Raw genomic sequence first — 26,614 nt, forward strand, 5'->3', positions numbered from 1 at the left:
ACACTGTATTTACATAGGCTACATTACATATTTGCGGGAATGAGAGGGATCTCACACTTGTGCTGATGTCCAGCATGACTGGTGACGAGGGAAACATGAGTTTGTTTACTGCGTCGCGCCATTCACCGGGTCCGCCTGGTGCGCAGGGTTCTGGAGGGGGGTCTCGGCCGGAGGTGTGGGACCCGGGCAGGGTGAGGGGCAGGGCGGGTGGTGGTTGGGGGGCTACCCTGGGTGTCTGCCCAGCGGAGGAGCACTTGGCCTGGGTGGTGGCAGCCTGGAGGTTGGGGTGGCTGGCCTGGGTCTCTGGGCCAAGGGTGGCTTTTGGCCTGGGTGGTGGCGGCCTGGGTGTCTGTGCCCAGCAGACACCTGCTCTCCTCTCCCCTCCTCTCCTCTCCCCTCCTCTCCCCTCCCCTCCTCTCGTCTCCTCTCCCCACCCCTCCTCTCCTCTCCCCCCGCCTTTTATACACGGTCCCAAACAGCGCAGGACAACGCGATTGGCTGGCTCTGTTTGTTTGCAAATGGAACGCTAACAAAACGGATGTGATGGAATTTAGCCTCCACATCCCAGTTATTTTGCGATAAAGGAACGCACGAGAAGCTCCACCTCACGTTAGTCGGCTGTGCAATGGAGTAGGGCGAGGAGGAACGAATTCCACCCAAACCTAGTCCGCAAAAAAATAAAATAATAATAATAATAATAACAATAATCGATAAAAATTCCACATGATCGATTCAATTCCTTAACGATCAAATGATGAACATCCCTAATTACAATATCAGTGATGTCACAATGATGTCACTGATGACATCATCATTGATGTCACAATGATGTCACTGATTACATCACTGATGACATCATCACTGTTGACATCATTGATGACATCATCAGTGACATCATCACTGAACTATAGCTGTGTGTGTGTGTGTGTGTGTGTGTGTGTGTGTGTGTGAGAGGAGAGAGTGAATTTATGACATCACTGATGATGTCATCAGTGGGACAGACAGAGAAAGACAGAGCCCGAGCTCCCTTTTATATACTGATGATGATGTAGGCCTAGCTATTGTTTTTCTACCTCCTTTAACCTGCTGAATCACTGCACCGAGCTAAATCTCCCCATGGAGATCCATAGAACCCTAAAATCCTTACCTAGAACTTCACTTTGCCACTCTGTCATGCACGTCACCTAAAATGGATTTGGAGACTGCGTTGAAGGAGTGCTCTTCTGCCCTCGAGCTATTTCTCAACAGGTTCTCTAATGCATTGGCTCTCTTATGTCACATTGACGACATGATCTCTCTTTGATTGGACAGATGTACTACTTTGTTAACAAAGAGTTTATTGCTTTTGCCTTCAGGAAGGACCAGAGTATGTAATGTACTGTATGGGTATGGGCTACACTCAGTGTTGGGGGTAACTCATTACAAAAGTAACATATTACATGTAATATATTACTTTTAGCAGTAACTCAGTAATATAAATTATTACTTATAGGATTTCAGTAATATTATACCAGTTACTTTATCAAGTAACTCAAGTTACAAATGTAGTTACATTTTATTAAATCAAAGCACATATTTAAAAAAAGATACAATCATTTCCTAATCAAACTGTTTGTTTTTATGCAAATAACCACTATAGATGACAATAACAAAGGAAAAGAATAACATTTAGAATTTTGGATTGTTTACTCTGACTTCAAGGTGGTTGAAATTATTTTTCAGGATGGTTCCGGCCGGGGCAGCGATGTCATTCTGCTGCTGCTGTTGTTTTGGTAAAAGTAATGCAAAAGTAGTGTAATAAGTAACGAGTTACTCTACACAGAAAGTAATATTGTAAAGTAACTTATTACTTTCAAATGAAAGTAACTAGTAATATGTAGTATATTACATTTTGAAAGTAACTTGCCCAACACTGGCTACACTACAGCAGCATCTTGGTGATGCAGGGAGGCATGACTTTTGACCCAAGAGACATGGATGTTGCCATGGAATCATTGAAAGAATCTCTACAAATATGCCAAAGGTATGAGATTCTGTTTTAGCAACAATTTCATTGCAACGGCTCAAATTAGGATGTCTTCCTATAATAAGAATGTGAATGAGAATAAGTGTCTGTGTGTGAATGTGTGAGTGAGCAGAATTGTGTTCAGCCACAGCTATGCCATTTTACGGGCTGAATCTTTCAGGAAGTTTCAAGAGCACATGGCGGGTAACTCATTACAAAAGTAACATATTACATGTAATATATTACTTTTAGCACATGGCGGGTGACCTAATGGAGCCAGATTTTTTTATTAGGGCCGACTAACGGGCAATAATGGCTAATTAATGGCCAAAATGCCTCAACACAGGTTCAGCACCATCGAGAGCTCCAGAGTGGAGGAGTACACAGGTGAGTGCAATTTGAATCATCCAGTGAACTCTGAAGCAGCACACAGGTGAGCTGAGTTGTAATCAGCCACTGAAGAGAACTATGAAACCACTCTGGGGAGAGAGAGAGGCTGCATGCCAACTCTGTGAGTGATGTAACTGTCCCGCGATACTTTCCTGCCGACTGGCCAACTACAGGTAGGACGCTTTGCGGTGGTGGTTTTAGCGTAACCTATGTGGGGTTTGGCGTAACCTATGTGGGATTCGAAATAACGAAGGTTATGCCAAACCCCACATAGGTTACGTTAAAACCACCACCGCAAAGCGTCCTACCTGTAGTTGGCCAGTCGGCAGGAAAGTATTGCGGGACTTCACGAGACTTGGTGACCGAGATCACGTTTGAGGTAATTTGATCCCTGTGAGAGTCCAGGAAATGGCCTAGGGCGAAATATCACTCTGGTGGATGTTGAGGGATCACATTATTACGATATGTGGCGAAAACGGGAATAAAAATAGCTATTTAGATGCAGGAAAGACAGGCTCACACTTGGCCCCAAATCAGCTCCATTTTACAACTGACTTGGACGCTATTGATCTCAAAACAACGCTAGGACGGCCAGAAACGCCGCGGACATCTCTGGGTGAGTGGCCAAATCATAATTATTGCCAGGAGATGGGTCCAGGTTAAAAAAAAAACGAAATTCTCCTTTAATGCCTTAATCTGCTGCTGTGAAATAAATGTTTTATTTGATTTTGAATAGTAGTCTTTCTTGTGTTGTTATTGCGCTTTTCAGAGGTTATTATGGTTAAAAAGTCCAGAAATAGGCATAGCGGGTATATAACCTATGTTTTACGATATAAAAATATCATGTTAAAAAAAAAAAAAAAAAAATCGGCCCCTTCCCCAGTTGTAACCGCCCCCTCAGTCATTTCATTCTAGCGCCGGCCCTGTTGAAAGTGAAAGTAAAATGTGTCGAGAGAGAGCGAGTCAGACCGACTCCATTTTACATTGAGAGAGCAGAGCAGCAGGAGGGAGAAGCAGGGTGAGTGTTATTACATTATTATTCCTATCATTATTTTATTCAGGGATGAAACTAGTCACCTTTAGGTGACAGTCACCTTTAGGTAGCCTACATTTAGGTGAGGTAAAAGTCACCTTTAGGTAGCCTACATTTAGGTGAGGTAAAAGTCACCTTCTCGCACTTGTGTTAAGTGAATGATTTGAGTGTTTTTTTGTGTCTCTGCCCGGGCTGATATCTGTCACCTTTTTCCACTGACTTTATGTCCCTGTTGTTTATTGTAAAACCCTCGGTCTTCTCCTGCGTTCACCTGCCTATTTTCCTCTCTCTCAACGCTCATAGAAGAGATGTAACAGTGAGATAATAACTTCAGTAAAACAAAGAGGGAAGTTGATGTGGGCGGTGCCCGACATGACGCAGTTTATTAAACCGTTAAATTAACCCAGTTTTATTCCATCTGTGTGTCTGAGACTCTGCGAGATGAGCGTCTTTCAGTCACATGACTCCTCATAAAGAGAGAAACGGCTTGTTGACTTTCTGCAGGCAGATCAGGACTTCAGAGCGGGGTGGGAAACTAATCTGCTTCATATTATATTAGGCCTACAGAGGGCCTACTACTACTGTACATGCGTCGACTTGCCTACAGAGTCTGACTGGTCACCGCGTGTGTTGTGTCATCCGCCTGTCGTCTCTGACTGAGGGCGGAGGCGGAGTTCTCATAAACCAGCAGCAGTTTCACTGAAAACTGTGACCACCGTGGGTGACCACTGAGGGGCGCTGATGCACCTGTTCTACAGATTTCAGCACCTGACTGACAGTATCCACTTGAAAATGCAATTCTCATTGAAGACAAGTGTTGATAAAAAAACAATAATGAATGAAGCTAGAATAAAATTGTGTGTGTGTGGGTGTGTGTGTGTGTGTGTGTGTGTGTGTGTGTGTGTGTGTGTGTGTGTGTGTGTCGCATTGAAATAGCACGGTGGACAGTAAGAGCGGTGCGGTGGGGGTTGGTGGCCAGACGTTTGCCGGAGTTCGATTCCCAGCGTTTCTAAACCGTGAGTCGCATAGCAAAACACACACATGACCAAACCATTTCCCTAACCTGAACCAAGTTGTTTTAATTGCCTAAATATAACCGTTTACCCCCCCCCCCCCCCAGTATAACTGGTTTACCTCTGAGACTGACTGAAGTGTACAAGTGAGAAAATAACTAAAGCTTATTTGTATACTGTAGCACCTTTCACAGATACAAGATCACAAAGTCCAGAACATGTGGAAGGAGGAGGAGGAAGAAGATGGCAGAGCAGAGTCTCCAGTACCCAGCTGTCTGTCTATGAAGAGTGACTGGTCTAAAGACAATGCTCCACACTTCAGTAATGAACCTGGACCTTCAGACACAAGGTAAGAGGACTGTTATACTGTAACGAAGAAATGTTATTTGATAACCTACACGATTGCACTGAAAACTACAGAGACAAGGAGTGACCATAGGGAAGAAAAACAAGTTTTATGGAGGAAAAGATATACAGTATATTTCACTTCCTGGATGTAGGTCAGTCCTGCCGTCAGTTTGGCTGGATTCATACACACAGAAGACATTTTATTCCCTAAATATTTAGTTTTTTCGTTCCTCCTAATTCATAATGTGTGCACACAAACTAATTATAGAATTAAAACTTCACATCAATTATCCCAAAAACCAGAGTCGTTGTGTTTGATCACCTCTGAAAACATGTTGCCTTTTCTTTTGATTTACAGAGGTCAGTACCACAGGCAGAGAGCAGAGTCTCCAGTACCCAGCTGTCTGTCTATGAAGACTGACTGGTCTAAGGATCATCCTCCACACTTCAGTAATGAACCTGGACCTTCAGACACAAGGTAAGAGAACTGTTATCCCATAAGCCTACCTGATGGAATATGGTTCAATGAGATTGTATTCATGAAATCAAGTTAGTAGTAAAGATATGATGGAATACTGGAAAGAGAAAAATACAAGCTCATTGCTATTTGAGTAGAAAAAAACAATAAGATAACAATAAAATGAGATAAGTTTAAATTATCTCTGTAGATTTGGATCAATTGAGCAACAAATAATTTCAAGATATATAAAACTAAATAAAATATAAGCTACAGTGGGTGGAATTAAATATAACACAACTGACAATTGCAAACACAACAAGCATTTAATGTGTGATAAGCTGGAAACTGTTTGTCTCTATGAAACCAAATATCAAAGCCTAAAACAGCTTATTGGTTACTTAAAACAATGCCTCCTTGGTCTCATCACATCATTATTAGCTCTCACATGTTTTCCACACAGTGTTAAGATACATTTATGAGTGAAATCCTACATACTGAGGTCATCATAGTTATAAACTTTGGGATCAATAGATATAACGAGAAACAGTCAATTAGGAAAGGGGGGGGGACTTAAACGACACGGTCAATCAACCGGAAAGCCTCTCCTGAGTCAAACAAGTCATCACTCATGTGAATGTGAGTTTGGATCAACACATACAGATGATGAAAACCAGCTTGGTAAAATGTGTAGAAATGTCTGCAACAGATGACAGACTGACCTGTTCTACCACTAGAACATAACAAGGCCAAGAAACATGAATGAAAAGTATGTACAATAGGAAAGTATAAATACATACAGTATGAAAACAAAGGAAAACATATAAACACTAGAGGGCACTCTGTAGAATGCATACCTCCGCCAACCTTTCTACAGAGTTTTGTGATGTTACGTGAATCCATTTGAAATGTAGGTGCCTTTTTGCGATTGGCCAAACCCCCTTTTTGCCAGTGGGCGTGCAAAGTACATGTACATGCATAATCTATGATAATAATCTAAACATAAGAAATAATTGAAATAATCGAAACAAATAAAATAGAAATCAACAAATGAAGACAATAGTAGAATATGAGAACAAAACATGAATTTAAAGTCACTAGAACTAATGATATGTATCAAACATTTGTGTTTCCAGAGGTCAGTACCACAGGCAGAGAGCAGAGTCTCCAGTATCCAGCTGTCTGTCTATGAAGAGTGACTGGTCTAAAGACAAACCTCCATGCTTCAGTAATGAACCTGGACCTTCAGACACAAGGTAAGAGGACTGTTATACTGTAATGAGGAAATGTTATTTGATAACCTACATGATTGCACTGAAAACTACAGAGACAAGGAGTGACCATAGGGGAAAAAAACACGTTTTATGGAGGACAAAATATACAGTATATTTCACTTCCTGGATGTAGGTCAGACCTGCCGTCAGTTTGGCTCGATTCATGCACACAGAAGACATTTTATTCCCTAAATATTTAGTTTTTCGTTCCTCCTAATTCATAATGTGTGCACACAAACTAATTATACAATTAAAACTTCACATCAATTATCCCAAAAAGCAGAGTCGTTGTGTTTGATCACCTCTGAAAACATGTTGCCTTTTCTTTTGATTTACAGAGGTCAGTACCACAGGCAGAGAGCAGAGTCTCCAGTACCCAGCTGTCTGTCTATGAAGAGTGACTGGTCTAAAGACAAACTTCCACACTTCAGTAATGAACCTGGACCTTCAGACACAAGGTAAGAGAACTGTTATACTGGGAGCCTACCTGATAAAAGTAAGCGAGTAAAGTGAGTAAGCTTGATGAAGGGAAAATGTTCTGTTGTGTCATTTAGGATAGTTTCCTTCACTGTTGCATCACACTATGAGAGGACTGTGTTCATGAAGCAAATCTCTGCCCCAGTGTTTTCTTACATATTTTTTTAAATATTAAAAAATAATATGATGATGTTTGGAACTATGGCACTTTCATGTCTGTCTACTGTCTATTGTCTGAGCCTTTTTAAAATTGAGTGACTCTCCCTGCAACCAAATCTACCTATGGGTACACATAAAGTAACCTTGACTTTGACCTTGACTTAGAGATGGTACTGATCCAATGGCGTGGCGATACTGACGTATTTCACAAATCTGATATCAGACTGACGTTGTTGACCCTTAGGCCCGCCCTCCTCCCCGAGTTGCTCAAATTCCCTCATCCTGCTAGCCCCGCCTTAAAAGCCACAACAGCTCACTGCTGGCCACACGCATAAGACACGCCCACAAGAAATGGTTTAAACACCAAAACCTCCCATCATTGTTGAAAAGCCAATTTTCATTCATATGGTGTTTGTGTTTGACACTGTTTGTGTTTGACATGTAAACACAGACAGTGGTTGATACTGTAGATGTAATGTAATGGAACTCTGCCATCGTATCTACCCTAACTGCTGTGATCAATCTCTGTGCCCTGCTAACACTATCTGTAGTCAGAGGTCATCAAGAATGGTACTTATTTATTTACTAATGACTGCCAGACACTGTCTGTGTTCTGTAACAAATGTGTTGTTACAGTGTTGATGTAATAGGACTGTGTGTTGTTTGTATTGAGCTGAACATTCATTAATGATAATTACATATGAAACAAACCAGAAAAACTGTTACAATGTTGCATTCATCCATGATCACCACAGTGACATTTATCCATGATGGGTATGCAATGTTGACTCCACTGATTAAACTACAACTATGACAACAGATACATGTGAAAATAAACTTTACATGTGATGGCAGCACCATGCTGTCTGAGCATCTATAAAGATAGTCTGGGCAAAATATTTTAATAGTTTTACAATTTGAACAAAAAATTGTTCAAACTTTTGGTCAATTTTGTTTGTTTGTTAGATCTTCATCTGATCAGGGATAATACATTCCCTTTATCCCCACAGAATGAGGAAGAGGAGTCTAGGTGTTGTGAAGCAGCAGCTGTCCTGCTGTGCATTGTGTCATTGGGTCCTGAGGGATCCAGTCTCTACCAGCTGTGGACACAGGTTCTGCAGACAGTGCATCACCTCATACTGGGCCCAGTCCGGTTCATCAGGAGACTCCGCCTGTCCCCAGTGTAGAAAAAGGTCCAGAACAAGATCTGGACTGCAGACACCCAGTCAAACCAGCATTGCACAATGTAAGACTGGGGTTCTGTCTACTGTTGTCACCATTTCTAAAACCAGGAAACAACAGCATATCTGTTAAACACTTGTTTACTCTTTCTTCTCTTCCAGCGGACGGCGTTTGGCAGGAGGTTTTAGACGTTCATAAGATCAGTCTGATAATGAGATGTGACTTTGTGACAGAAGGAACAGAAGGAACAGATGAATCAGGAATTGGAACTCCCCTCAATAGGATCTACACTGCACTCTACATCACAGTGGGACAGAGTGAAGAGGTTAATACCCAACATGAGGTGTGGCAGCTGGAGACAGCATCCAAGATGGAGGCTCTCCATGACACTCAGATCCAGTGCCACGACATCTTTAACCCCTTACCTGATCAAGAGACACACATCAGAGTAGTTCTTACGAATGGTGTTGCTGGAATTGGAAAAACCTTCTCAGTGAAGAAGTTCACTCTGGACTGGGCAGAGGGCTTGGAAAATCAAGACGTCATTCTTGTGATTCTGCTTTCGTTCCGGGAGCTGAACTTGATCAGAGATGAGCGGTACAGTCTTCTCATGCTGCTCCATGTTTTCCATCCAACCTTACAGAGGGTCACAGCAGAGAAGCTCTCTGTCTGTAAAGTTGTGTTCATCTTTGATGGCCTGGATGAAAGCAGACTTCCATTGGATTTCCACAACAATGAGGTTGTGTCTGATGTCACACAGGTATCATCAGTAGATGTGCTGTTGACAAACCTCATCAAGGGGAATCTGCTTCCCTTGGCTCTCCTCTGGATAACTTCCAGACCTGCAGCAGCCAATCAGATCCCTCCTACATGTGTAGACAGGGTGACAGAAGTACGAGGCTTCACTGACCTCCAGAAGGAGGAGTACTTCAGGAAGAGATCCACTGATGAGGAACTGTCCAGCAGAATCATCTCACACATCAAGGCATCCAGGACCATCCACATCATGTGTCACATCCCAGTCTTCTGTTGGATCACTGGTACAGTTCTGGAGCACATGTTGACTACAGACCAGAGAGGAGAGCTGCCCAAGACCCTGACTGAGATGTACTCACACTTCCTGCTGGTTCAGACAGAGAGGAAGAAGCAGAAGTATGATGAGAGCCATGAGATGAGTCAACAGCAGCTCATGGAGACTGACAGGGAAGTTCTTCTGAAGCTGGGGAAGCTGGCGTTTGAAAATCTGGAGACGGGCAACCTCCTGTTCTACCAAGAAGACCTGGAGGAGTGTGGTCTTGATGTCAGAGAGGCTTTGGTGTTCTCAGGAGTGTGCACAGAGATCTTCAAACGAGAGTGTGTCCTCTTCCAGAAGACGGTCTACTGCTTTGTTCATCTGAGCATCCAGGAGTTTCTCGCTGCAGTCTACATGTTCCACTGTTACACAAACAGGGATAAGAATGTACTGAGCACATTCCTGGGAAAAGTCTGGGATAGAAGTGATCACTCCTTGGCTGTCTTCCTGAAGATATCCATGCTCAAAGCCCTGAAGAGTACAAATGGCCACCTGGACCTCTTTGTCCGCTTCCTTCATGGCCTCTCACTCGAGTCCAGCCAGAGTCTCTTAGGAGGCCTACTAGGTCACACAGAGAGAAGTCCAGACAGCATCCAGAAAGCCATCAGCAACCTGAAGAAGATGAACACCTCCAATACGTCTCCAGACAGAAGCATCAACATCTTCCACTGTTTGATGGAGATGAATGACCACTCAATACATCAGCAGATCCAAGACTTCTTGAAGTCAGAGAACAAGTCAAAGAAGAAACTCTCTATGGTCCACTGCTCAGCTCTGGCCTACATGCTGCAGATGTCAGAGGAGGTTCTGGATGTGTTGGACCTGAAGGCCTACAACACATCAAAGGAGGGACGAAGCAGACTGATCCCAGCTGTGAGGAACTGCAGAGAGGCTCGGTTAGTCCTGATCTGAATTCTAACATTATCTGCAGTTTAGTTACCTTCACACCTGATGCCATATGAACTATAAAGATATATAGTTCCTCAAATCCCACATAGGTTACGCCAAACCCCACATAGGTTGCGCTAAAACCACCACCGCAAAGCGTCCTCCTGTACTTGGCCAGTCGGCAGGAAAGTATCGCGGGACTTCACGAGACTTGGTGACCAAGATCACGTTTGAGGTAATTTGATCCCTGTGTGACTCCAGGAAACAGCCTTTGGCGAAATATCACTGTGGTGGTTCTTGAGGGATCAGATTATGACGATATTTGGCGAAAACGGGAATAAAAATAGCTATTTAGATGCAGGAAAGACAGGCTCACACTTGGCCCCAAGTCAGCTCCATTTTACAACTGACTTGGACGCTATTGATGTCAAAACAACGCTAGGACGGCCAGAAACGCCGCGGAGATCGCCTGGTGAGTGGCCAAATCATAATTAATGCCAGGAGATGGGTCCAGGTTAAAAAAAAACGAAATTCTCCTTTAAGTGTAGTTTTGATAGTTATCTTCTTTGGGCTGAAGGCTTAATACAAGCAGCCAAGGAGCACAGGAATAAAGAGATCATCAAGAGATTCTATGAAAATAAAATAGCTGATTTTGTTATACCAATAAATCTCATCCATGTAGCCATGTGTTTAGCTTAATTACAATTGGGGCCAATTACTTCCTGGTTGATGGCTAAAAATGGTACGTGGGAAGTAACGGGAGTAGAGCAAATGTATTGTTGATTTTGTTATTTTCATAGGATTTGTTTGATGGTAACAAATGTCTTAAAAATGCCTTGTCCTTTAAGAGGCTGTGCTTCAAAAGTACCTACATTTTATCACAACAGACAGCAGTATTTTCCAGTGGACACTGTCTATATTACAGGTAGTTAGTTACTTGATATGGTTGTTTTAATCTACAGGAGTGTCATGTTAATCATATGTTGTCTAGCCAGAATTTGAAATTGCTTGCCTGTGAAGCTTAGGCTAAATGTGTGTGTGTGTGTGTGTGTGTGTGTGTGTGTGTGTGTGTGTGTGTGTGTGTGTGTGTGTGTGTGTGTGTGTGTCTGTCTGTCTGTGTGTGTGTGTGTGTGTGTGTGTGTCTGTCTGTGTCTGTGTCTGTGTGTCTGTCATATATATATATATATATATATATATATATATATATATACACACACACATACATGTATATATATATAGACATGTACTGAATATATATATATATATATATATATATATATATATATATATGTGTGTGTGTGTGTGTGTGTGTGTGTGTATATTCGGTGCGAATTTGGTACAACGGTGGAAAGCAACAAATCCCAAATTCAGTTTTAATTTCCCCGAATTCTGTATTTGGCTTTTTACGCTCATTTTAACATCAGAAATAGTCTCTTAATAAATCTCCACAATTCCCCCCCCTCAGTTTTTTATCCCATTTTTATCCCCCATTAGTGCTAACTTATATTTATCCTGGTTGCTGCTCCACCCTCTGCCCAGAGCCATGTAGATAGAAGAGTCCCGACATCTCCATTCACTCCAATGGACCACTTTTTTACTCTCAAGAGTTCCAGGAAGTAAGGTCCTGGATTAAAGCAGCACTGTCGAGTTGCAGCAAAATAGACAGTTTGTGTTGTACTCTGAAAGGGTTTTTCATCCCTTTAATCAAATTGTACATTATCAGCTTTATTTTAGCATCCAAAAGTAGCGCGAGACCCATTCCTGGCTGTTCATTGGCTAATGAGTCTCGCATTTTGGTCCTCCGCTGACGCCACTCTCTCTCTAGAGGACACTACCTCTGCCGATCTGGGGAGAGCCGAAAACTGGCTCCATGCTTCCTTTACATTACATTACATTACGTCATTTGGCAGACGCTTTTATCCAAAGCGACTTACAATAACACATTTTTTTGTCCGCAATAGAGCAATCAACTATGGACCACGGTCTATGACAACTACAACTTCTGAAGGAACAGTGGTACAAGTTTAGGTTAGTGGTACAAGTTTAGGTTAGTATATATATATATATATTTTTTTTTTTTCTTTTTTTAATAAAGAAAGAGAGAGAACGAAGTTAGATCAAGAAGGGCCCAGATGGAGCCTGAAAAGGTGAGTCTTTAGTCTTTTCCGAAAGATCGGCAGTGATTCAGCCGTCCTGACCGAAGGTGGAAGCTCGTTCCACCATTGAGGTGCCAGGGACGAGAAGAGTCGAGATCGGGATGAGCGACTTTTGAGCCCCCGTAGTGAAGGAGGGGCGAGGCGACCTGCACTGGTGGAGGAGCGAAGGGAGCGCTGGGAGGTTTGGAACCTGACCATAGATTGCAGGTACAGGGGAGCTGACTAGTGTACTGCCCTGTAGGCCAGTACCAGTGTCTTGAATTTGATGCGGGCCGAGATGGGGAGCCAGTGGAGCTCCTGGAAGAGGGGAGTGACGTGAGAGAATTTGGGTTGGTTGAATACCAGACGGGCTGCAGCGTTCTGAATGAGCTGAAGCGGTCGGATGTCGGTGGCAGGTAGGCCGGCCAGGAGCACGTTGCAGTAGTCCAGGCCTGAGGAGACAAGAGACTGGACCAGGAGTTGAGTCGCTTCTCTTGTGAGAAAGGGACGGATTTTGCGGATGTTGTAGAGATCTGCGAGAGGGCAGTCTTTTCCTGGGAGGAAGAGTAGCTCTGTTTTACCAAGGTTGAGCTTGAGGTGGTGGGCAGACATCCAGTCGCCAATGTCTTTGAGGCATGCAGAGATGCGAGCCTCGATTTGAGTGTCGGAGGGGGGGAAGGAAAGGAAAGCTGGGTGTCATCAGCATAGCAGTGATAAGAAAAGCCATGAGAAGAGATCACATAGGCAAGAGATCTGATATAGAGAAGGAAAAGTAAGGGGCCCAGGACTGAGCCCTGGGGGACACCGGTGGTAAGAGGACAGGATCTGGAGAGGGACCCTCTCCATGAGACCTGGTATGAGTGGTTCGAGAGGTAGGAAGCAAACCAGGAGAGTGCAGAACCTGAAATGCCGAGGTCAGACAGAGTGGAAAGAAGGATTTGGTGGTTGACTGTATCGAAGGCAGCAGACAGGTCAAGGAGGACAAGGACAGAGGAGAGGGATGAGGCCTTAGCAGTGCGAAGGGCCTCTGTGACAGCAAGAAGAGCTGTCTCAGTGGAGTGAGAAGCCTTGAACCCGGACTGCAGAGGGTCCTCCGACATGGGCAGTTAGCCAGCCGCTTCTTTTCACCTGACAGGGGAAGCTTCACCGGTAGGCGGTAGGACATAGCACGTGGGAGGATCACGCTATTCCAACGAGTTCCCCTCCCTCCGAACAGGCGCCCTTCACGACCAGAGAAGGCACCACATCAGCAACCAGGATATTGCATGTTTTTGGTGAAGGGGTTCCTATATGAAGGAAACCCCTGGGAGGGCACGCGGAGAACATGCAAACTCCACACAGAAAGGCCCTTTTTTGACGACCCCACCCGGGCAGTGGGCACTCGAGGACATGCGGACGGCCATGCATTCCTTCAGCGTTCACAGCGTCCCAGGTGGGAATCGAACCCAGGACCTTCGAGCTGTGAGGTGACAGCGTGTCCACAATTTAATCAGATCTAGGCAATGAATCCACACAAAAAAGTTTGACTCTACAGCAGCGATAGTGTGAGGCGTGCCTCCCTCTCAAATGTATTGCATTCCAGCTGTTTGACAGGGCAAAGGCATTTTCCCCCCACTTTAAATCTTTATTGTACACAGTTTGTAAACAGACTGCACGTGGAGTTGTCAGACAGCGGGGGAGGAAGTAACGTACTGGAGGCGAGTTCATTTTGTTTCCCATATGAATGATTACGTTCGGTCATGTGCGTCATCGACAGTGTTGGGCACGTTACTTTAAAAAAGTAATATATTACATATTACTCGTTACTATTTTCAAAAGTAATATTATTACTTTACTTATTACTCCATGCCAAAAGTAATTTGTTACATACTCGTTATATTACTTTTCCGTTACATTCCACACAAATGGCAATAGGCCTTTTTCACTGCAGCGATTTTGTGTCTAAAAGGCAGGAGGTAACACAGGTGCACCAAGATGTTAATTAGGGCTTGCAACTTCCAGTCCATTTAGGTGTTCCAGTGCCGGAGCCCTAATTAGTTAGTTGGTTGCACCTGTGTATACTCTGTCTTCTAGACACAAATGGCCGTTGTGAAAAAGGCCCATAGCGTTTTTCTCATCAAAATGCAGACTTTGCGGTGCAAATGTGTGAACTAGGTCTATTATGTGCCGTTCCATTTAAACTAATCGCTTTGCCAGAGCACAGCTTCCTACAGAGATGCTTGATGAAGAGCACACCTGGCTCAAAGTGATGACTGACAAGATGCAATCTTTTAAACAGCTTCTGTTTTATAGAATGCAGTATAATGCACTGCAAACTCAATACGTATAGGCTACATCTTTGCGTAACAAGTTTGTGTCACAAATTACGTTAGCTCTGCAACATTAACATTAACCTGACAATAATAACAGCAATGTTTGAGGTCCACCAGCTTGTGAGTTTTTACGTTATCTCTGTATTTGAACAGTTTTCTGGTTTCTGTTGTGCTGTCCTCTCGTCTCGTAACGTTAACGTTAGGAAGTTTGAGCTCGTGTTTTTCACAGTCAAGTCAAGTCAAGTCAAATTTATTTATATAGCACCTTTCATACACAAAGGCAATTCAAGGTGCTTTACAAAAAAATTATTGAAAAAACAAGCAGCAAAGCAATGCATATATAAAAAACACAGCCGACAGTTTTAGTTAGAATATATACTCAAATTAACAAACATGAAACATTATTTCTGTTTTAAATAAGTTACAAGGCATTCTTCAGTATTATTATTACATGTACAGTCCATTTGTTGGAAATGTACAGGAAAAAAAAATTAAAAATTACAGGCCGAATACAGGTTTATTCTGCCGGGCTGGAGAGAGGCAGTAGTTTAGTAGCAGTTAAAGGCAAGAGTAAACATAAAGGTCTTTAGCTTGGATTTAAAAATAGGCAGAGTAGGGGCAGATCTAATGTGTTCAGGGAGTTTGTTCCAGTTATGAGAGGCATAGTGGCAGAACGCGGCTTCACCATGTTTTGATTTGGTCCTCGGGACAATTAGTAGACCAGTGCCTGAAGATCTCAGGGATCTGGATGGTTCATAGTGTAGAAGCATTTCAGAGATGTAGTGTGGGCCTGACCCGTTGAGAGATTTGTAAACTATTAGCAGAATTTTAAAGTCTATTCTAAGATTTACTGGCAGCCAATGCAGGGATTTGAGAACTGGTGTAATGTGTTCAGCTTTCTTGGTTCTTGTTAGAACTCTAGCAGCCGCATTCTGAATGAGCTGTAGTTGTTTAATAGCTTTTTTGGGAAGACCATTGAAAAGACTGTTGCAGTAGTCTAGCCTGCTAGAAATGAAAGCATGAATTAGTTTTTCAAGATCTTGTTTGGACATATAGCCTCTAATCCTTGCTATATTTTTTAGATGATAGAAGGCAGATTTTCTTATAAGCTTGATGTGGGAGTTGAAATTTAGATCAGAGTCAATAATAATGCCAAGATTTTTTACCTGGTCCTTTGGCTTCAAAGATAGGGATTCGAGGTGAGCAGTAACTTTGAGCCTATCTTCTTTTTTGCCGAAGACAATTATCTCTGTTTTGTCTTTATTAAGTTGGAGAAAATTCTGGCACATCCAATCATTAATTTGCGCAAGGCACTGACACAGCGTCTCTATGGGGGCATAGTCATCCGATGAGAGGGCTATGTAAAGTTGGGTGTCATCTGCATAGCTATGGTAAGCTATTTTGTTTTTTTGCATAATTAGGCCTAGAGAGAGCATATAAAGGTTAAATAGGACAGGACCTAAAATTGATCCTTGGGGTACCCCACATGTCATTTTGGTTTGGTCAGATGTGTAGTTGCCAATGGAGACAAAGTAGTTCCTGTCTTGCAGATAAGATCTGAACCACTCTAGGACCGTGCCGGAAAGCCCGACCCAGTTTTCCAGTCTGTCCAGTAGAATTTCGTGGTCAACCGTATCAAAGGCAGCGCTGAGGTCTAGTAACACTAAGATTGAGATTTTACCTGAATCAGTGTTCATTCGGATGTCATTTATAACTCTGATAAGCGCAGTTTCGGTGCTATGATGGGGTCGGAAGCCTGATTGGAAGGGATCTAGGAGGTCATTGGAGGATAGAAAGGTATTGAGTTGTTGGTAGACAGTTTTTTCGAGTATTTTGCTAATAAAGGGAAGATTTGATATTGGTCTGTAGTTGCTGATTATAGAGGGGTCGAGGCTACGCTTCTTTAGCAGGGGCTTAACAACTGCAGTTTTTAGAGATTTTGGAAAAATGCCTGTAAGAAGAGAGGTATTAATTATCTTCAGTATGTCGGTCACCAGGCAACTGTAGACATTTTTTAGAAAGCTTGTTAGCAGGGTGTCTAGGCAACACGATGAGGATTTAAGGCCTCGTATCGTTTCTTCTAGTTTCTTGTGGTCAATGACATTGAACTGAGTCATGTTAATTGAGCACCTTTTCTGTGGGTGCGGCGGAGCCACATTTGTTCTTGATGTGGAAATAGTTAGTCTGATGTTTATAATTTTATCCCTAAAGAAGGTCGCAAATTCATTGCATTTGACATTGGATAGAAGATCAGGGGCAATTTGTGGGGGGGGGGGGTTTGTCAGCCTGTCAACAGTGGCAAAAAGAGTGCGAGCGTCATTGGTGTTTTTGCTGATAATGTCGGAGAAGAAGAATTTTCTGGATTTTTTTAGTTCCTGGTTGTAGGAGTGAAGACTATTTTTATAGATGTCATAATCGATGTGAAGTTTAGTTTTCCGCCATTTGCGCTCGATCGGCTTTCCTACAATCTCTTTTTTTGTTATTTACAGACGGAGCGTTTCTCCATGGTGCTTTTTTCTTACCGGAGATTAGTTTAGATCTAATGGGAGCTACAGCATCAATAGCCTTTAGGTGGAAAGAGTGTTAGTAGCCTACCTGTCCTGGACACCGTTTACATTTGACTTTGATGTTCGTGTCACCTTTCTTCCCGACAAAATCAAAGTCATGGGAATATATCCAGCGACGGATTTTCCTCCTTGGCTCAGCAGGGCAGAGAGGGTGCTCTGAATATGCTCTGCGGTGACGTCACCTTGTTTTGGGAGCGTTAAAAGCCATGCTGCTTGTGATCAGTGAATGCCGACTGCGTGTCGTTTTGCAGCGCAGCGGCATCACAAAATGGACTCTACAAAAGATGTAACGAGTTGTTTTATCTTGAAGTAACGGTAATATTATTACTTATATTCTATTAGTAATTTGTTACACTACTCGTTACTTGGAAAAGTAATATTATTACAGTAACGAGTAACTAGTAACTCGTTACTTCCCAACACTGGTCATCGATAACATGTAATCATAATGGATTATTGGAACTTGACAAAGAGTCTTTCTCACCCCATCTTGCTTGTCATCTCACGCGATGTAAGTTGCTTGTTTACAAGTCAACAGCTTTGTCAGTGCTACGTAACGTTACATTACCTCGTTGGCTTTGGTTGAATTTGGACAGAATTCGCAAAATAGCTTATCGCCTGAGTCAAAAAAGTCATTAGAATACTGCTCTGCACTGAAGTCAGAGCTTAGTGCAGAATTTCTTCACTTTTTGACGACGGTAAAGGGGGAGCAGCTGGACGCGTCGATATTGTTTGTGGTTTTGTGATGTAGCACGGAAGCGACGTACGGCTCATAAACACACTGGAGCGACCCCCGGTAATGTTTCCTCACCACAAAATGTTCCATTCAGTGAACGCAGATTTCATATGGCTCTTGTGTTGCTTTGGTATGTCTTCTTCTGTGGCGTTTATGGCGTTCAAACAGCGTTTAGGTGCTTTACCGCTACCTTCTGGATTCAGCGTATTCTTCATGTAGCTGCACGCACTGAACCGTGAAGCCCATACCGTGACGTACACAGGGCGAGTACACGTACCGTGACACACCTAATACATACACATATATATATATATATATATATATATATATATATATATATACTTTTGACAGAATTGCTTGTAATTGCATTCTGCTATGCTTTGCTTTGTGATATTACACATGAATTGAAGAGAAACTCCGCACATCTTTCAGGCCAGGTGCGTCGGGCAAAGACAAAAACGTCCGTAATAAGTGGAAAAAAAAAAAAAAAAAAAAAAGTCCCGCACACTGTGAAGTTGCAATCAAATTTGTTTTACTGTGACGTTTCGGTCACCGACCTTTTTCAAACAAAACCTTTTGTTTGAAAAAGGTCGGTGACCGAAACGTCACAGTAAAACAAATTTGATTGCAACTTCACAGTGTGCGGGACTTTTTTTCACTGATATTACACATGCACAGCACTTTTTGAAAATTTTCTAATTCTACAATACAATTTATTGTCACTTTTTCTCTAATTATTATTACTATTATTGTTATTATTTGTATTAGAAGTAGTAGTATGCTGTGTCCGTTTTGATGTGGGCTTAGTCTCAGGTCTGCTTTCATAGAACTAATCTTACATTAAATCTGTGATCACAGACTTTCTGACTGTGGACTCTCAGAGACTCACTGTGAAGTCCTGGCATCAGCTCTGAAGTCCAACCCCTCCCATCTGAGAGAGCTGGACCTGAGTAAGAACCAGCTGCAAGATTCAGGTGTGAAGCTTCTGTCTGCTGGACTGGAGAGTCCACACTGTCGACTCGAGACTCTCAGGTAAGATTTTAATTGACAGTATTTCTCAGTTGATTTGACACATTTCTCTGCTTTCAATACAGTGCCTCTCAGGTCAGAATTCCTGACTCTGTAAAGGTTGACTGCAAGTTTTACAGAGAGCAGTAGTAGCTAAAGAGTCTGATTTATAATATATGTATGTAGTGTGAATGTTCTATACATATGTAGTTCTGTATGTTGTGTGAAATGTCACAGTTTTAATGTGTGAATTTCGTAAAAAGTACACGCAAGACTAGCTCCATAGGGTCCCATTATAAAGGTTGAAAAAGTATAAACCTAACAGTACAAAAGATAAATTAAAGCTGAATTAAGGTGATAGAGTCCTAAAAGTGGTGACTCGTTAAGTGTGAGTGTTGAGCTTAAAGTATGAAGGAGTAGTTAGAGTTCAAAGAGGGCGTGGTTTCACCATGAACTGCTGTTTAAAATGAATGGCAGTTGCACCCGGAAATATAGCTAATCTGTTTGTTTACAAACATGCTGATTCATCTATAAACAGCAATTAACCTCAAACCTCATGCTTTGATATCTTATTTAAACGGAGTCCACAGCACAAGAATTTCACACGTGATACTTGTACCACGGAGTGACAATAAAAATCTTGAATCTTGAATCTAGATTGCTGCATCTCTCTCTATTCCTGTCTCAAACCTCATGCTTTGATATCTTATTTAGATTGCTGCACCTCTCTCTATTCCTGTCTCAAACCTCATGCGTTGATATCTTATTTAGATTGCTGCACCTCTCTCTATTCCTGTCTCAAACCTCATGCTTTGATATCTTATTTAGATTGCTGCACCTCTCTATATTTACATTCATTAATAATCTGTTTACATAAGTTGTGTGACTGAAATGATCAAATAATAATATTTCCTTATCTTTTCATATCCATTAAGGCTAAGTGGCTGTAAGCTGTCAGAGAGAAGCTGTGAAGCTCTGGCCTCAGTTCTCAGCTCAGTTCTCAGCTCCCAGTCCTCCAGTCTGAGAGAGCTGGACCTGAGTAAGAATGACGTAAAGGACTCTGGTTTGAAGCTGGTCTCTGCTGGACTGGAGAGTCCACACTGTAGACTGGAAACTCTCGGGTCAGTATTACTGATACTGTTCAACAGACCACCATTTAAATGTGGCTTTACATGCACATTAATATCATTGAAGATTAGGGCTGCACAATTAATCGTGTTTTCATCATCATCGCAATATGAACATGCGCAATAAACATATCGCAAAGACTGCCTGAAACAAAAGTGGTTTTATTTACATGCGTCATGCATTCCCACTCAGCATCTGATCATTTTGTCTTGTGTTGTAAATCCAGCGTACACCTTTCCCTTGCAACAGTGCGCTCCGCCCCTCTGCCAAAGCCCAAACACGCTGTGTGTAGTTTCAGCTAGAGTCAGTGTGTATTTCATTTCTTTATTCAGTGGGCATAGGCTATGTTTGTCGTCTATGTTAGCATTATTAAAGCATTATTAAAGCAGAAAGACATAGGAACTGTATAGCTAATATATGTGTTTATTTATCGCAAGTCGTATCGTCATCGCTATATTGAACAATGTTATCGCACATCGCAGATTTTCCTCCTATCATGCAGGCCTAGTGAAAATACCTGACCTCTGTATTTTCCTGCTGATGTGAGTTTTGAAAGCAGCTGAGATACCAACATTTATCACATCTAGTTTCTATCCTGTGGTAGAATATTGCATCATCTCCTCTCTTTACTGCCTCTGTTGTTGAAACCTAAAGTAAAGGATTTATCACATTCTGTCACACATTGAGTCCAGAACTGAAATGAAAACACAAACCAGATCAGCTATAGTTCACTGTCACATCTCCAGCTGCTTCAGAATAGAGCAACTAGGATTTGAACCAGTGCTACAGGGAGTGACATCATCAGAGCCTAGATGCCATACTGAACTCTGTGTCTATATTTGCATTCATTAATCATCTGTTTGTGTGAGCTGTGTGACTGAAATGATAAAATCATATTTCCTTATCTCTTCATATCCATTAAGGCTGAGTGACTGTAAGCTGTCAGAGAGAAGCTGTGAAGCTCTGGCCTCAGTTCTCAGCTCCCAGTCCTCCAGTCTGAGAGAGCTGGACATGAGTAAGAATGACTTAGAGGACTCTGGAATGAAGCTTCTCTCTGCTGGACTGAAGAGTCCACACTGTAGACTGGAAACTCTCAGGTCAGTATTACTGATACTGTTCAACAGACCACCATTTAAATGTGGCTTTACATGCACATTAATATCAGTGAAAAGACCTGACCTCTGTATTTTCCTGCTGATGTGAGTTTTGAAAGCAGCTGAGATACCAACATTTATCACATCTAGGTTCTATCCTGTGGTAGAATATTGCATCATCTCCTCTCTTTACTGCCTCTGTTGTTGAAAGCTAAAGTAAAGGACTTGTAAAGGACGAGCCCATCGGCTAACCGCAGTGAAAACATGTGACTGTCATCGCCCTGTCTCCTCTCCAGCCCAAAAAAGAAGGAGCTAGGAGCCTCCATCTCCCTGAGCATGGAGAACCTAGCCCTCACAAGCGCCCCCTTTGCTCGCTCCTGCAGGAACCCACCCAATTCCCTGTGCAGCTCAGCCAGGTTGTGCTGCAGCCCCGGTCTATCCTGACAAACCAGCTCCTCCTCCACTTCATAATGCTACTCTCCAGCCCACTTAACAGCCTTCTCACCTCTGCTGTGGACAAAGCAGTGTACTGCAGGCACAAGTGTCTCATATGAGCCTTACCAGCTAGTCAAACTCCCTCTTCTCTCTCCATCGAGCCCAGAAAGCCTCAAAGCTTTAGAGCAAAAGGTATCCTGCAACAGCAGTGTTTCTCAAATGGGGGTCCGGGGACCCCCAGGGGTCCGTGGCACTTTGCCAGGGGGTCCGCGAAAAGTTTTCAGGAAAATAAAAAATATTTTTTTGTTTGTAAAAGCTTCATAGTTCAATGAAAATATTGTATGCTTTAAATCTAAAATGGTTCATGGATTACATTCTAATCTAACAAACCTACCAATTTAAAAGTAAATCACGTTACCGTGGAAACAATTAAGCTTAGCCCAAAATCACAAATCAGAATGAGGGGGTCCCCAGTATATTTTCTATCTTGTAAGGGCTCCTTGACTGAAAAACATTTGAGAGCCTCAGCTTTAAGGAACAGTCAACTTATCAAACAAACTCAATGCCTCGCCACACACACACACACACACACACACACACACACACACACACACACACACACACACACACACACACACACACACACACACACACACACACATTTGAAATATTTATTTATGTCCACATAAATACAAGTATGCAAAGGACATAAACAGTAATAGTGCTGGGAGTCAGTCAGTTACATGAGTGCCCAGACGGCAAACACAATAATGCATACACATAAGAAACACACAGGATGATAACATGGCAGGTTGATTTATACAGTTATACTGTAATGCAAGATAGAGGTCCACTTGTATCCACTTCATGGGTACAAAAAGCAGCTCCTCCTCCACAGTGCAGACTGCCCCCCTTAGCCCCTCCTCCTCCACAGTGCAGACTGCCCCCTTCAGCCCCTCCTCCTCCACAGTGCAGACTGCCCCCCTCAGCTCCTCCTCCACAGTGCAGACTGCCCCCCTCAGCTCCTCCCCCACAGTGCAGACTGCCCCCCTCAGGCCCTCCTCCTCCACAGTGCAGACTGCCCCCCTCAGCCCCTCCTCCTCCACAGTGCAGACTGCCCCCCTCAGCCCCTCCTCCTCCACAGTGCAGACTGCCCCCCTCAGCCCCTCCTCCTCCACAGTGCAGACTGCCCCCCTCAGCCTCTCCTCCCCCACAGAGAAAGAGAGGGAGGGACAGAAAGAGAGGGAGAGACAGAAAGAGGTGGAGAGAGAGAAAGAGAGAGAAAGAGAGGGATAGAGATGGAGGGAGAGAAAGAGAGGGAGAGAGAGAGAGAAAGGGAGGGACAGAAAGAGAGGGAGGGAGAGAAAGAAAGGGAGAGAGAGAAAGAGAGGGGGAGAGAGGGAGAGAGAAAGAGAAGGACAGATAGAAAGAGAGGGAGGGCGAGAAAGAGAGGGAAAGAGAGAACGAGAGGGGGGGAGAGAGAGAGAGAGAGGACCGAGAGAAAGAGAGAGGGAGAGAGAGAACGAGAGTGGGGGAGAGAGGGAGAGAGAGAGAAAGAGGGGGAGGGACAGAAAAAGGGAGAGACAGAAAGAGGGAGAAGGAGAGAAACAGAGGGAGGGACAGAAGAGAGGGAGAGACAGAAAGAGGTGGAGGGAGAGAAAGAGAGGGATGGAGAAAAAGAGGGGGAGAGAGAGAATGAGGGGGAGAGATAAAGAGAGGGAGCAGAGAAAGAGAGGGAGAGAGAGAAAGAGAAGGAGGGAGAGAAAGATAGGGAGAGGGAGGGAGAGAGAGAAATATAGGGAAAGACAGAAAGAGGGAGAGACAGAAAGAGGGAGAAGGAGAGAAACAGAGGGAGGGACAGAAGAGAGGGAGAGCCAGAAAGAGGTGGAGGGAGAGAAAGAGAGGGATGGAGAGAAAGAGGGGGAGAGAGAGAGAAAGAAAAGGAGAGAGATAATGAGGGGGAGAGAGAAAGAGAGGGAGGGAGAGAAAGAGAGGGAGCAGAGAAAGAGAGGGAGAGAGAGAAATAGAGGGGGAAGAGGGAGAGAGAGAAAGAGAGGGGGGAGAGAGGGAGAGAGAGAAAGAGAGGGGGGAGAGAGGGAGAGAGAGAAAGAGAAGGAGGGAGAGAAAGATAGGGAGAGGGAGAAATATAGGGAAAGACAGAAAGAGGGAGAGACAGAAAGAGGGAGAAGGAGAGAAACAGAGGGAGGGACAGAAGAGAGGGAGAGACAGAAAGAGTTGGAGGGAGAGAAAGTGAGGGATGGAGAGAAAGAAAAGGAGAGAGAGAATGAGGGGGAGAGAGAAAGAGAGGGGAAGAAAGAGGGAGATATAGAAAGAGAGGGAGGGAGAGAAAGAGGGAGATATAGAAAGAGAGGGAGGGAGAGAAAGAGGGAGAGAGAGAAGCAACAAGTGACAGAAAAAAGAAGTAGATGGAGAGAGAGAAACAGTCCGTCGGCTGCAGACCCCATTTAAGTGTGTGTGTGTGTGTGTGTGTGTGTGTGTGTGTGTGTGTGTGTGTGTGTGTGTGTGTGTGTGTGTGTGTGTGTGTGTGTGTGTGTGTGTGTGTGTGTGTGTGTGTGTGTGCAGGTTGTCTTACTGTCAGCTCACAGAGGAAGGCTGTGCTTCTCTGGCCTCAGCTCTGAGCTCCAACCCCTCCCATCTGAGAGAGCTGGACCTGAGCTACAATCATCCAGAAGCCTCAGTGAAGCTCTTCTCTGCTGGACTGAAGGATCCAACCTGGAGACTGGAGACTCTCAGGTATGAAGAAACAACATCTGCTAGAAGGCTGAGAGTCACACACATTGTCTCTGTCACACTGAGAAGATGAGGAATATGTTTCATGTTTAATGGAGGATATGAGTGGAAATCCTTCATATTGAAGGTTCTTAAATGTCCATGTTTCCATCATTAAAGAGAATCTGTTGGTCTGACTTCTTCCCTGTTTATTCCTCCAGTGTGGAACATGCTGGAGTGCAGTGGTTGAAAAGCCGTGATGTTGTGAGTAAATGTAAGTGTGTATTTTATTTAGTTTGATTCATAAAAACAAAGCAACACCTTCAACTAGTGAGAAGGAAAGTGCATCTACAGCACAGTCTGTGACGTCCATTCATTCACATCCTGTGAGTCAGGAAGATGGCTGACATCATGTGACATCATCAAACTGCTGAGAAATGAACTGTCAATAAATCAACAAACAAACAAACAAACAAACATGTTTATTAGATGAGAAGCTGCTGCTGTAACAAGTCTTGTTGTCTCATCAGATGCCTGTGATCTCACACTGGATCCAAACACAGCACACAGAAACCTCCTCCTGTCTGAAGACAACAGAAAGGTGACGGTGGTGAGAGAGGAGCAGCCATATCCTGATCACCCAGAGAGATTTGACTCCATGGAGCAGCTGCTGTGTAGAGATGGTCTGACTGGTCGCTGTTATTGGGAGGTCGAGAGGAAAGGAGAGGTTTATATAGGAGTGACTTACAGAGGAATCAGCAGGAGAGGAAAGAGTGATGACTGTGGGCTTGGAGGGAATGAAAAGTCCTGGAGTCTGATCTGCTCTGATGGTAGTTACACTGCCTATCACAATAGCAGACCCACACACATACCTCTCCCCTCCTCCTCTCGCTCTAACAGAGTCGCAGTGTATCTTGACGGGCCTGCTGGCTCTCTGTCCTTCTACACAGTTTCCTCTGACAAACTGATTCACCTCCACACTTTCCAGTCCAAATTCACTGAACCACTTTACCCTGGATTTAGGTTCTGTGATTATCTGTATGATGATGGTGCCTCAGTGTCTCTGTGCAGATAGAGTGAGACAGAAACACACTGTGACCAAACACAAACACCTAAAGTCACAATAGTGTTTGCATGCAAGTTCATTGCTCATGTGGTTGTGAACAGACATGATCTCTCTGTGTGTGTGTGTGTGTGTGTGTGCGTGTGTGTGTGTGTGTGTGTGTGTGTGTGTGTGTGTGTGTGAGTGTGTGTGTGTGTGTGTGTGTGTGTGTGTGTGTGTGTGTGTGTGTGTGTGTGTGTGTGTGAGAGAGTGAGAACAGTAACTGGACAGAGTTTTAACATCACAAGAACAGACATTTTAGTCTGAAAAGTATCAACATAAATTAAGAATGTTTGATGTATATAGTTTGAAACAGAACTTGTTGACTTGAATATGTCATTATTGTTGTCTTTAAATAAAGCAGTGTATTATTGCTCTGTTGTTAAATCAGTTGAGTGATGTAAATCAAGCAACATGTAACTGTTGATTGACATTAGTGTGTGATTGGTTGAAGATGTGACTGAGCCTCTGATTGGCCTTCATGTACAGTATCTACTAAGCACTAAGTACTCATGTGAAGCACTTAGCAGCTAAATGTGTCTCTGATGACATCATAACAGCAACAATGTAGAACTTTACATCACAGAATTATTACAAACTGTCTTTTGTCTCTGCTTTCATATGATGTCATGTAGATGTTCATGTAGTCTGCATTTTTTGTATGGATTTATATGACACATGACTCACTGTATTTACTTTGTCTTGACAATCTTATGCTCACTTGATGTACTAGTTTGATCCTTTTCTATCTTCTATTTCTTTGTTTTTATTTCCCTGAAATATATTTGTTTTTTATTGATTCTCTTTTTCATCCGTTCACTTTGGCAACACAGGAATGTTCTTGTCAACAAGCCAGTAAAGCAGGTTGAGACTGAAGGAGAGAGAGAGAGAGACTCGCGCGCACTAGAGAGAGAGAGAGACTCGCACGCACTAGAGAGAGAGAGAGAGAGAGAGAGAACGAGGGGGAGAGAGAGAGAGAGACGCGCGCACTAGAGAGAGAGAGAGAGAGAGACTCGCGCGCACTAGAGAGAGAGAGAGAGAGAGAGAGAGAGAGAGACTCGCGCGCACT

The 26,614-nt window shown here is 43.3% G+C and overlaps 1 protein-coding gene across 1 annotated transcript; it reads left to right on the forward strand.

Moving 5' to 3' along the window:
- Positions 1-4,659: 4,659 nt before the first annotated feature.
- Positions 4,660-25,740, forward strand: LOC310799942 (NACHT, LRR and PYD domains-containing protein 3-like; the record flags this gene model as incomplete). The annotated part of the gene is made up of 11 exons (XM_083662551.1): positions 4,660-4,790; positions 5,148-5,267; positions 6,383-6,502; positions 8,167-8,381; positions 8,500-10,306; positions 18,907-19,080; positions 19,992-20,177; positions 21,108-21,281; positions 24,297-24,467; positions 24,665-24,717; positions 24,974-25,740. 11 exons carry the CDS (start codon positions 4,660-4,662, stop codon positions 25,516-25,518), a joined length of 3,696 nt encoding a protein of 1,231 aa, XP_083518677.1. The 3' UTR covers positions 25,519-25,740.
- Between the last annotated feature and the right edge of the window lie 874 nt (positions 25,741-26,614).

This window comes from Poromitra crassiceps, assembly GCF_964638095.1.
Source record: "Poromitra crassiceps genome assembly, chromosome: 29".
Taxonomy (NCBI): Eukaryota; Metazoa; Chordata; class Actinopteri; order Beryciformes; family Melamphaidae; genus Poromitra; species Poromitra crassiceps.